Genomic DNA, 12,839 nt, shown 5'->3' with positions numbered 1-12,839 from the left:
TACCCACTGAGAGAGGTATGTCACTGTATGTCACTGCCACTGATTGCAGCTCCAGCAGCCTGAAAGTGCCCGACACCGTCAGTTGGCGCCTCCCCAGAGACATGCATACATACATAATACATACGTACAGACAAGGACGGGATAGACGAGAGACAAGACGGCAAGATAGAGTTAACGCTCGCTGCAGCAGCCTCAGCTGCAAAGCAAGAATGCTCGCTCGCAAACGGACGATGCCCTGCCCTGCCCTGCCCCTGCGAGACCGGCGCGCTGGCGGGATGCATGTCTCGACTTCTCTGACTTCTTGGACGGATAACGTCCTGTCAGTTGCTTGAGCTTTGCCTTTTTGACGTCTGTCGAGATCCCCACGCACCGGGGCTCGTCTTCAACAGCATGGTGCATCCAGCCAACAGGCGCCTCGCCAGCCCTGGGGTTGGAGCCTGTAGGTCCTCGGGTGGGATTGCCCAGCCCGATTCTCGGCCGATGGCGTCTCCAGCACCCGACGCATGTCTCGAGCAATTCTCCCGTTGGACGATCGTTCATTCTATCGATCAATCAATTAACCATCCAGCCAACCATCCAACCAACCGGGCTGAGAGCACTTTTGTCATCAATGTTTTCGTTTCTATTGCCTGTTGGCTTCAATATGTGTCTATTCTTCGAACCGCTTCCCTGTCCATCATGTGCAATCATTCGTATGCACAGACATGTATTCGGCTGAGTCGAGCAAGTTGAGACAGCCAGACAAACAGCTAGGTATTCGTAGACAACATTCAACAACTCCTTCAACAGGGGCTGTCGTCATCAAAGCCCCGGCCGGCAGTGCCTCCTCTGATCTTGCTCCATCTCGTCCGCCAGGCTGCTGCACTCTGCAGGTCTGCTCATCCCGGCCCTCCTTGTGGTCCGCTTCTCTCTCCATCTCTTTCTGTCTGTCTCTTTGCTTCTCCCCCTCCCATGCTGTGGTCAAACCTGCATTATGCTCTTCTTTGAGACGGCGTTGCAGCCTCGGCCAGCAGCCACCCGTCTCACCAACTCTTTTCGGAACGCGGTCAACCCCAGGTGGCTACCCGACGACAGCTGCCTCTTCTCGGTGAGCAGCGACTGGTCTCTTCCGCTCTGCCCCCTCTCCCTGGGGTTCCGGATGCCTCCGGTAAGGCAATCAATCATTCAGTCAGTAAGCTAGCCAGCCAGCCAGCCGGTGACCACAGCAGTCACAGGCACACATCCGCTGCATGGCTGCCGGCCAAGACGAAATCGTACCTGTCGTGCTCCGTGTGCTCTCGCACAAGCTTTCCCCGTGGGTTGCGGGTGCGCCGTCACATCGCACAGAGATGGGATGCCCGGCAAAGGTCCGATACTGCAGGAGGCTGTTGCGCCAACGTCGTTCAAAGCAAATCCTCCTCTTCCTCCTCGTCGCCGTCGTTGTCGCCATTAAACCACGATACATACATACATACATACAGTCACGTCCGCTTCCACCTGCGCGCGGCCCGCATCGCATCATGGCATCACATCGCGCTGCGTGCACCGCACCACTGATTGCTTGATTGAATACATTACGTGCTGATCCCTGCAACAAAACCCCATCCGCTTGTCTTTTTCCCATCTTGACCCCAACTGCTGCGCAGCGGCATGCCCATGCCCACCCCTCCCCCCGTGCGGCTTGACGCCCCCGAGTGAAACATCCTGGGCAAAACGTCGACGCCCTCTTCTTCCGATGGAAACTCATCTGAACCATGACATACCGTTTGGAGACTGACTGGTGGGGCGGCCCGCCGACTGACAACCGCAGAGGCGCATCTCGCGTCTGCGCCAGAAATTCTTGTTCCATCTGTTCAAACCGACTGACAGCTTGGCTCACCTCACATCTGTCTGTCTGTCTGTCTGCCTACCTTGTCTGTGTTCAGCCCAAGCTTCCAGACGCTCTCGACTCGACATGACATCCCCAGCCTGACGGACAGTCTTCCAGTTTCTCGCAACACCATCCACGCCTGGATTCCAAATCAGTCGCAATATTCTGCATCATGAATCATGGATCACCAACAACACGCCCACAGAGGCACCTACAACCACGCGCCGTCCCCTCCTCCATCCAGCCCATCATTTGCCATGCTCACCGCTCTGCGCTCCGTGTCGTCCATTTTCAACCACGCCAAGTTCTCGCTCGACACCACCAGCAAAGCCGCCTGCTCTGCATCGACATTCCCCGATCAAGCCACCCTCGTCCTGGTCTGGACCAGCAGGTCCCCTTTCGCCCTAGTCCACGCCGCCTCCAGACCTCGCCATGCACTCAAGACGCAAGACTCGCGCTCGCTCAGCGCAGCAAGGGTGCAAGGGTTCCCATTCCCTACGCCGATCCTCCCTCAGCCTCCCCGCCGTTTGCTTTCAATATCCCAGGACTCATCCACGGCCAACCCCCACCCTCCAAGACGACCCCTCCTTGAGCAAACAAGGACGCTCCTCTCCAGTCTTCCGTCGTCTCCGTCCCCTCCATCTCGAAAATGGACCACGCCCGTTTGGGTCTACCAGCCCTCAGCGTCCACCCTCAACCACAGCAAACGGTCGTCGTCGTCGTCGTCGTCGCCCTGCCTAAGCTGTGTGGCGTCGCGTCAAGTGGCTCCGTGCGCTCGACGACTTCGAGGTCGTCCCGACTCTTAGTGGTCGGCCGCCCATATCAAATGTATAAGGACGGACGGCTATGTATGCGGCCGGTGTCACTCGCAGCAGTTCGCAGCCCGCCCTCCCGATGGTACATCCCGATGCCACAAGCACGACATGTCCTCTATTCTTTCGTCCGTCTTTTGGCTCTCGGATGTGATTCGATTCCTCCCCAGCGGGATTCTGTGGCCTAGGTCTGAAGTCGACGAAACACTTTCTCGGATTCACGGCGCCTGCATTCTCGATCTTTGACTATTCGGTATTGAATGGCGGTCACCAGAGCGGCCGCATGGGGAACATGTCAGACAAATCACGACTAGCCTCCGCTCACCCTTCCCGATCCTCCACACCATCACTCTCTTCGTCCTCTCCCAGCACCCCACACTCTTGATCTTCTCTCATCCAAACAGGATATCACAACCAACGCTTCTCGTATTGTCCTCCTTCCCCTTGTCCCTCCACTAATAACTGCCGCATGACTTGCCCCTTAGCTAAGCTCAAGTCCTCGCCACAAGTCTGCTCGCGAAGATCCCGGGCTGCTCTTCGCGCCGGTACCCCATATTCTTGCCATGCTGACGGCACAAGCCACGTCCAGCCACCGGACTAGTTTGAAGCGTAGCCCTACGACGGCGCCATGTCAGACCTAGTCGGTCGGTTCATCTCTGGGTCGAGTCGAACACCAAGCCAGCTCACACATGGCACGGATGCTACTGGCTGTATTTCTTCTTGTCCATCTGAAGGTCTCGCGCTTCTGCTCCTCTGCGTTTGCTGTAGTCCTCCGCATTTGATCACCTGGGGGGGCCCTTGTCATCCACAACTGCCATTCCGACTTCCGACTCCCTCGCTGTGAACGAATAGAGACACCCTGCTGTTGTCTTATGCTTAACAGAAATCCCGAACCGACGTCCAGCCAAGTCTCTGCGGTGGCACTGACCCTGCCGTGGGCTGCCGTCGACAGGGTGTCCTCCAAACAGGGAACCAGCTGCTAGTCGCAACACCATCTCTATTGGCAAGCTCCATCTCCCACACCCTCTTCTGCGAGATCGTCTTGCTCTAGATATCGAGAGAGCGCATCACCCTCGAACCCCATGATCCCCACCCACCCATCCTTGCCGGCGCGTCCCACTCCGCCCTCTTGTGGCCTGGCTGGCATACCATGATGTGTTCTCTCTCCTCTTGGAAGCACGCCGGTAGTCTCGGATCTTGCCCTCGCGACGCGTCGTCGCCCGCGTAGCTGCTTGCCGTGGTGATACGAAAGCTGTCCGCCCCAAAACCTTCAGACACATCTCCACTCTGGTTGTAGCGGAACGGTGACATTCCCGCACGGCTGCGCCAGCCTAGGGAACCGGGGAAGTCCCTTTGACGAACCTTGAAGTTAAGGGTGACTGGGCCCTTTTTTTGCCAGCCTTGATGGGGCCTATCTGGTCTGCTGATGAAGGACGGAGGAACTCTTGACCACCGCACGGCGCGAGCCTCCGGCACCACTCGAGGCCATGCCATGCTGAGGCAAGGCCCGGTCACGCTCCCAACTATAGGAGCATTTGTTCCCGTCATCTTGACCTCATATCAAACCGATATATTGACATGCTGGTATCCATTCGTGGCTGACGATGGGAGTCGGGCACGGGATGTGGCGCTCATCAGCCACTCGGTCCCGAAGGTCGTCGTCGTGAGGGTTGTCTCCTTTGTAAAGCCTGTTATTTGTTTCATGCAAGAAATCGTTCGACGCCGCCCAATCACGGCGCTAGCTGCCCAATACCCAAATCAAGCCACAATCCAAAGCCCTGGGATCTAGACGGAACTTCCTCTTGGCAGCGGCTAGGCGGTCACGGACGGTACGCCCGTCTGCGTAGCAAGCTCGAGGAGGGAGGGGGGTTGTGACTTGCCATGTGACTCAGACCTGCGGCCAAGCGGTGTGGATGGATGTCTCAGAAGCTATGTGCTTTTCTGCGTATGGTGTGCGGAGACGCGTCTGCGTCTGCTCGGGGCTGGGGAGCCGCTGCCGCTTCGTATTATCGCAGATAAGCCTGTATGCCTTTTTGCTTTGCCTGCCTGCCGTCTGCTGCTATCTCGAGTATGCCGGACGGTCCTCAACCTTGGTTTTCTAACAGCTTGCAGGCGAGGCCAAGGGAACTGCCGGGGCGACTATTCCCGATATAATCCAGTGTGGCCCGCTAGTCTATCGAGAGAGCTAGCCCGTAAGTACAAATATGCCATGAAGGTCCAGTTAGGACTGGGCATTACACCGGCACTGTCGAGATGCAGCTCTCTGATTTGTCACGACGCTTGTTTGTGTTTTGGTCAGCTGGACTTGAATATTCTCGGGGAGGTCGCACAGTTTCAGCTAGGTGTCGTTCGATGTGGACTTGCCCACCCCCTGAGGACTTGTTTTACGATATGCGTCTCCTCGGGTGCGAGGAAAAGAGGCTGGCGAGGTCGTGTTTTCGTGAGGTGCGACTCGCGATGGTTTCCCACGACGGCAACCAGCATGACGAGAGGATGCGGATGAATCCTGTAGAGCAGCGCTACTGGAGGAAGAACTTATTGGTCTGCGACAGATTCTCAACAAAACTTTGAGGGGTAGGATGAGAATGGCTCGGCAGCTGCTCCAAGGGCTTGATGGGGAGGCAGCCGGATCCTCTACGATCTCCTCGCCTTCTTCGTGTTGGTGTTGTTGTGCTTCGCCCATGAGACGAGAAGCCCCTGGCTGTTGGCAGGCCTTGTCAACTGGTGAAGGCTGGCGAGGACAAATGTGTCCAAAGATGACCTGTCGATCAGGAAATAACAAAATCCACTGGTAAGGAGGGGGCAGTATGTGGAGGCAACGCCGATGGGCTTTGTATCTCTTGAGACTGCTGGTTCTGTTATCTGGACCATAATCCCCGCAAGCTGAAGTTGACGTTGAAGTTAGAGTGTTATTAGAATTAGCAACATCTTATTAACACTTTCAGTTGTACAAAGAGCTCATGTATTCATCTTAACGCAGTGCGTAGCACCTCGTGAATCTTAACAAGACAGCCAAGTACCCGGGACTTCTTCATAAACAGACTATCTACTGAACATCACAGCTAGAGAGAAATTATGAGCTACTCAAATTTACTTACGGTCGTCCAAGGTAGATACAAGATCCTGGCTTTCGTGACCAGGTGTTTGCCCGTGTTGCCAAAGATGTTCTACAGTATCTGGCGCCCTGTCTACTGCATGGCAGACACTTCCATTCAGATGGGAAAGAAGATCTGTCGATCCAGCTGCGACAATCACGCCATTTCCTTTGAATCCCGCTCTTCATGATGGAATCTATTGAATTTTCTATGACGCACAATCGAAAAGGCTGAGCAAACATGGTCTAGTAAACACGGTGGGCATATTTGCCCCTGATGAGCTCCCCCTTTTTCATAATCACCCAGGGTATCGGCGCCATAAGCAAAGCAAAAGCAGCAAGAATCGTATTCCCCCACCCCAAACCCAAAGCGTCGTATAACGGAGGTCCTGCGAGAGGAAGAAATGCCCCAAAAATGCTCCTAAAAATTGTCGAAGCGGCGAGAGCTGACGCAGCGTGCATAGTAAATGCATCGACAAGATAAGAGGCCAGCGGGCCAAACACAAACAAGATCCCGACCCCAACAATGAAAGTTCCAATCATCGGCACCAGCCAAAACACCCCCTTTTCTGCCGTCCAACCGTACATCAGAAGCCCTCCTGGTATCACCGGCACAGAATACGCCATCAAAGGAAGGCGAAACTCCGGTGTCCGGGCGCCACGCTTTTGAGATAGCGATGTAGCTACTTTGTCCCCCCAGAAAGAGACAATAAGGGTGCCGGTCACTGTACCGATACCGACACCTATGAAGGTGAGGCCGGAAGAGCCTGCGGAGAAGCCGTACTTCTCAGTGAAGACCATTGCTACGGTCGTGAAAAATAGGTACTTGCAAAGAATTGTCAGCTGAATTTGACACGAGTAAGGCGACTGCCGTACCAGATATCCGTAGATGACTGCAAAGTATGCAGACAAAGTGAATACAATGGGATGAAGTATCAAGAGCCTCAGCGGTCGTTTGATGGCCCGAGAGAAGGCCTCTTGGGGCGAGACGCCGTCGTCTAGAACCGAAGTGTATCTGGGATTTCCCGTACGCTTTCTCGTCTTTTGCGCTAGTTTCTCGAGTAGAGTTTTTGCAGAGGTTTCCCTCAAAATCAGGAGCATTGCGAGTCCAAGAGCGCCGGCCTGCGACACGAAGCCTTCGTCAGTGACGTTGTCTTTTGTCTCTCGTACAGACAGCTCGCCCCAACCTACCATGATGCACAGCGCCCAAAAGATCCATCTCCAGCCAGCATACTCTGCCAAGAAGCCGCCCGCCGCAGGCCCCAGGACTGGTCCGAGGAGCGGCGCGAGAGAGTATACCGACACCGCTCTGCCCCTCAGCGCTGGAGGTGCGACGTCCGCGATCGTGCCACCCCCGATGGACAGTGGGGCTGCACCGGCGCATCCGCTCAAGAAGCGGAATACCAGCAGAACCCCGAGATTTGGCGAGACGGCACAAGCGGCATTGCAGGCGAGAAAGAGCACGTTCGAGATGCTGTATGCTGGATATCGTCCGTAGAGCTCCGACATGGGCGCTGCTAGTCTATACGTCGTTAGCCGATGCCGCGGGACCAGGGCAGTTCGTGCGCTTGTGGAATACACTTACACGGGACCGAACACGAAGCCCAGATTGAAGATTGATACGACGAGCGAGGATAGCACACCATCAGGCGCATTGAAGTCCTTCAAAATCTCTCGGACGGCAGGGGCGGGCATCGACGACGCGATCGCTCTGGGATGTGATCAGGATAAGATATTTCCAAAGAACATAGTCGGATGCAATACTCACGCTTGTAGCGTCAAGATACTCACAAGCACAATCTGAATCCACCTTGACGCCATAGCCCAGTTCATCGGATTCTCCGGATCGTACGGCTTGTTCCAGTCCACTGCGAACTTTTGTGACGCCGAGTTTCGCTTCTCTCCCACCGCCACGCTAGAGGCATCGCTCGCCCATGTCGAAAAATACGGCGATCGTTGTGATTCGTCGTCGTCGGGTATGCTGCTGAATGCAGCGCCCATGTAAAGGCTCAGCTCGTCGACGGGCCCTGGAGGCCCATTTGCACTTAGTCTGAACCACGAGAACCCCGAGGTTCTTGCGGTCTGTGGTACATCGTCCCAAGAGGGGTCTGATTTTCGTTTCTCCACGGACACCGGAGGCGGGTATTGAGGCTGACCCTCGGCTGATATGATCGAACCGTGATCCTCTTCAACAGCCATTTGTCGCTGCTATCGCCTCGGGGCTGTGTCTCACGAGAACATCACACAGCAAGTTGGACAAGTTCCCACGAGAGAATCAATGGTGGCGTTAGAGGAGCAAGTGTCGAGTGCATCGTGTGCAAATGGCGTGGAACTTGCAAATCTCAGCAGCACAGCGAGATTACAGTCTTTGTTTTCGGGCATAACCGCCCTTGCGTTTCAATACTAGCCCACTTGCCGCAGCCATACGGTCTTTTAATCAGTGTAAGGCAGACGATTGCTATTCCTGAGAGCAATATGGTGTTGTAAGTGACGCGGCCCCCACTATATGAGGCACAGTCATCTGTTCCAAATAGATTCGATGGCAGCCTCTGTGGCTGAAGTCGGCATAGCTATCTGTAGTCATCGAATGCAATCGTGCGGGCATGACCGAAACTGGCTTAGACAGCTGTATTAACGACCAGCAGGCAGTCGCGGTTGGTGACACTAGGTGGCCCAAACTCCCTTACGACAATGCCGTTTAAACCGAGTCTGACAGGTTGGGAAACGGGAAGCCAGCGTGGCATGAGGTTCTGGCCGCTGTTGGCGCGGTAGTAAACTTCAGGCCCCTGTTTCAAGTTGTCCGAGACTGAATCGCACATGGCCTTACCAATAGCATGGAAACTTCAACGTCAGCTGTCACTGCCAAGACAGAGCCAGGGTCCCTTCTCTCAACTCCGATCATAAAAGACCACATAAGTCTCGGTCTCCAAAATCGTTCACCCTGAGATGCAAATCGCATCATTGGTGGCATGGCAGCTCGGAGAATGGAAGTGCACCATGATGCCATCCAATGTGAAAAGAAAACTCATACCGATTATAAGCATGAGAAAATCTTATGCTATGGCTTCCGACGTTGAAGTTGGCTTTGAAGCATTGACTGGCAAACGCATCTGGCCCTTGGTGAATTGAGTGTGCATATGGAGCGTTGGCAGGGCGACTTCACTTCCAGATCCAGTCACATGCAACAGTCCATTCAAGGTGGGTGAGTTTGAATGATCTTGTCTGATGGATTGCACTTCTCGTCAAATAATTCTCCAAACGCCAGGCGTGGGCTTGTTGTGAGTGCCCAGTCTTCGCCTACATAGCACTAGTCTGGCAGGGAGCCGCAATGCATGTCAATAACTAAATAAAATGCTATCATCTCTTCCAGTTTAGTAATCACTCTATATTCGCTTCAAACAAGTGACTAATGAGAAATGAAGGAAAAGATCATTGAGGAGGCTGAGGTTCACTGCTTCCCTCCAAAACACCCAAAACCTTGATCTCCTAGATTAAAGAAGGGATTGAGGAGAAGAGCTGAACAACGATTTGAGATAACTGGTACATGCCAAAGGGTGCTCCTTCTTCTTCAGAATGATTTGGAGATCCTGCCTTTCCAAGTGGTTGTGATGCGCACCTGCCGCGCGCGTCGAGGCGATCCCCATGTTCTGGATTTCACCTCACTCGTATCGACTATAAAAAGCCTCCTCTTCTTCCTCGACCTCTCGCAATCTTTCTTTCTAGATAAAACGTGGACGTCGCAACTGAGCAGCCTATCCAAGACATTCCACCAGACAGAGCCGTATTACTGAGATCGCGAAGCCGATCTTCCTGTTTATGCGTTCAGTAATACACAAAGCAGGTAAGAACAAAGACGGACTTCCAAAAAAAAAAAAAAAAAAAAAAAAAAAAAAAACACATCAACTGGCCAGAGATAAGATCCCAGCCAAGTTTCTAGCAACAGCATCGCTGCCATAGGAAACGCAGGCAGAAAGCGCGGCAGCGTTGCCGACGATGTCAAGCCCAATAAAGGCAAGAAGCCTCGTCTTGCCAACCACCCTGCTGCTGCCAAATCCAACAAGAAGCTCAAGGCTCACGCAGGCGATTCGAAGGAGTCCTTAGAACAAGATGCGGACAGACGCACCTGAATTGTCGCCGAGTTTTCCAACGCTGACCACGCACCTCCACAACTACCACAGATCTCGCCCAGTATGCCTTCCAGCAGATGAATGATGGGGCCAACATAACACGCACAGTTAACCCAACCGAGAAAACGAGGTAGGAGGAGGAAGACGACGACGACGACGAAGTTACTGGCAAAGGCATCACCTCGTCGCAGATGTGGGAAACGGCCTCAGCCATGCCAGCAAACCTCATCGGAGTGCGACGATTCACCGAAGAGGAGTAGGGTCGGATCATGGCCGACTACGTGCGCATACTGGACACAGTTCCGCCCAGGCTTCGCGCTCGAGTCCGCAACATATGGATGCTGCCGAAGAAGTCTAACACCCCAGCCTTTTCCTGACGGGCTCTACTCTGCTTCTAATACTCGTTCACTTTGCTTCTTTTGCAACTCTTTTCTCTTCGGCATTCCTTCTTTCTTCCCTTCTAACTTTTCTTCTTCGCAGTTTGCCGCCTGGAGGCGCACCTTGTTGACTGCCGTATGACTCTCACGGGGAACTATTCGAGGGCCAGGATGGCTCACAGAGAAAACTCTTGCGTGGATGTACCACAGTTATAACTCTATCATGACATTCCTACGTTCTATCCCCAGACACTTTCCAACCACCTTTGTTTTGAACATGACTGGCACAATGTGATACCATCTAATTCAGCTCCAGCTACTAAGTCTAATCTACGACGCAGTATCTAATGCTGGTGATGAACATGTGTGCAATAAACAACGCCATGGTCCTGGTTTCCTTTCTAGAATATCTGCGGATTTGGCATTTCTATTGTCTGTCCTCGAAACGCTTAAAAAGCCCCCCACAAGCCGCAGCAACTTAGTGCTCCGAGCCCTCTGAGGAAACGAATCCAATGTCATGATCGGGGTCGACTTCGGTCGATGCGGTGGATTGCGATCGGCCCATGTTATTGTTGTCAGAGACTTGGGAGTTGGCAACGGTCTCCGGCACACTCTGACTGGAAGCGGGCATAGCTGCCGAGACATTGTGGCTGGAGGTCTGCTTGGGCATCGGCGGAAGCGGGACAGCAAACTCAGGCTCCTTGCCAATCTTCTCCTTGTCGTCCTCGGAATCTTCGTCTATGGCGTTGCGCTCGGCAATGTTCTCGTAGTCGTTTTGTCCGTCGTTGTCCCCCGGTCTCATGGCGTCAAGACGGTCGTTCATGGCCTGAATTTGGGCGTCGTGCAGACTGGTCATTGTATTACCGTTGGCGCTATTGATTGTAGCTTCGTCAGCTGTGATCTCTTGCTAGAACGAGGGGAAAGGGAGAGAGGAGCCTCACAGATATTCGTCAACCTCGCGTTGGTGAGCAACCTTGTCGCGGCGCGCATCTGCCAAGGCCGTCTCCGACACTTCTATCATGCGGCGGATGAAGGCCTTATCGTCCTTCTTGAGGTCGGGGTGCTGGATAACCACGTTGTAGAGTCGGATAGCCTCTTTGGCATGCTCAACGAAGTCGGTGGTGCCGCCAGCGAGGATGAGGTGCATGCCAGCCTGGTGGTAATCGCTGAGGCGCGGCTCCATCAAAAGCTCTGCAGCCAAGGTCTGGGCAAGCTCGTCGTTGCGCTGCTTATAGGCCTCCCAGGCATCACTGAATCTCCAATCGAGAATGGCTGTGATGGTCAGCATGGCTGGATCTGTGGTAAGGTACCTCACGCAGGAAATGAAAGCTCCGTACCGCTGAGGTTGTCGAGCTGTCTGAGCGGCTGCGCCATGATGACTGTCGTTTTCTTTCCTATCTTCTTGCTGAGGTGGAATGGTGGAATCAAACAGCAAAGCAACGCTGATGTCGTTGTGGAAGAACCATGGGGGCGCTGACTTGGCTGACTGTGAAAATGGGTCTGATGGTTGCAAGGCGTGGACCAGCTCGTCCTGATTGGACTGCCACGTTGGATGCCGACAACTGGACCGAAGTGACTGTCCCTACTTTGCCTTACTTTCTGGAAATTTAGGCAAAGCTGAAGAGCAACGGCAGCGACGAGGAAGACGATGCAGGTATCTGAGCAGGTGTAGCTTTGCCACTAACGGCACCGGTACCGTGACGATGGGTCACTGCCAGAGGTGGGCACCCACGGTTCGTGACAACTTAATTGGCCAGATTGCGCCCCACTCTGCGAACTCGACCTCCCGACTTACACCACCTGCATGCCGCCGTCTGCTTGCTTTGAATGCTGCCCTACCGAGCTCGCAGGACTCTTTCCTTTATCAGAACCACCCAGATTGTCTGCAAAAAAGGGAACGAAAATTCTGAATTTCACCTCTGGCCAAAGCTTCGCTTCTCTCGACTGGGAATTTTCCGAATTTTGCAACGAGCACCCGCGTTATCTACTTTTTCCTCTCACCAGTACAGGATCCTGTATTTCCCACCATCCCAGACAATGTCACGACGACTCCTGGTCTTGAGTCGGTAAGTCAATCTAGGCGTCCCAGATCCTCACTCCCTCAGCTCGTCAGATTGTTCCCAGCTAACTTTGTGACAAATGTGCGCACACCGCAGAGCCTCCGATGCATCCAGACAACCCTCCCGCCGATTCTGGTGCTAGCGAAGCCACTTCGCTGACAACGAGTCGCACGCTGCCCATCGGTGGCAATCATCCTGTCGTTGTTGTCAATCAATCAGAAGACAGCAATGCTCCCGCCCACGACCCCCTCTCATTGTCCCCGACGACCCGTCCAGCGGCCTCTGGTGACGTGGAGCTAATGAGTCTCCGGGGCGGAATGCCACCTAAGCGCAAGGTTGGACCTAAGGGCAAGGTTGGACCTAAGGGCAAGAAAAAGAAGGCAGAAAGTTCTTCCGAAGAGGATGAAGTGCCTGCGCAGTCGGCCAGTTTCAGTCCTCCTACAACAAGACCGTGATGCTAACAGGTCTTCTACAGTCTGCCCCCGGTCAACACCCTGCAAATACTGGCACATCCGAGCCT

General features: G+C 54.1%; 3 protein-coding genes across 3 annotated transcripts; 1 reads left to right on the top strand and 2 right to left on the bottom strand.

Moving 5' to 3' along the window:
- Positions 1-704: 704 nt before the first annotated feature.
- On the top strand, positions 705-2,655 carry CGCS363_v007647 (uncharacterized protein; the record flags this gene model as incomplete). The annotated part of the gene is made up of 2 exons (XM_036639496.1): positions 705-1,087; positions 2,055-2,655. The coding sequence occupies 2 exons, from the start codon at positions 705-707 to the stop codon at positions 2,653-2,655; spliced, it is 984 nt and encodes a 327-aa protein (XP_036496759.1).
- A 3,346-nt stretch (positions 2,656-6,001) lies between these two features.
- On the bottom strand, positions 6,002-7,954 carry prlG-5 (MFS transporter prlG; the record flags this gene model as incomplete). Its single annotated transcript, XM_036639495.1, has 4 exons — positions 6,002-6,580; positions 6,632-7,277; positions 7,341-7,466; positions 7,524-7,954. The coding sequence occupies 4 exons, from the start codon at positions 7,952-7,954 to the stop codon at positions 6,002-6,004; spliced, it is 1,782 nt and encodes a 593-aa protein (XP_036496760.1).
- Positions 7,955-10,737: 2,783 nt separating this feature from the next.
- Positions 10,738-11,633, bottom strand: CGCS363_v007645 (uncharacterized protein; the record flags this gene model as incomplete). The annotated part of the gene is made up of 3 exons (XM_036639494.1): positions 10,738-11,131; positions 11,201-11,531; positions 11,597-11,633. The coding sequence occupies 3 exons, from the start codon at positions 11,631-11,633 to the stop codon at positions 10,738-10,740; spliced, it is 762 nt and encodes a 253-aa protein (XP_036496757.1).
- Positions 11,634-12,839: the final 1,206 nt, after the last annotated feature.

Source organism: Colletotrichum siamense, assembly GCF_013390195.1.
Source record: "Colletotrichum siamense strain Cg363 chromosome Unknown KSG_Cg363_contig04, whole genome shotgun sequence".
Taxonomy (NCBI): Eukaryota; Fungi; Ascomycota; class Sordariomycetes; order Glomerellales; family Glomerellaceae; genus Colletotrichum; species Colletotrichum siamense.
The sequence above is the reverse complement of the archived record's forward strand: the minus strand, read 5'-3'. Positions and strand labels throughout refer to the sequence as shown.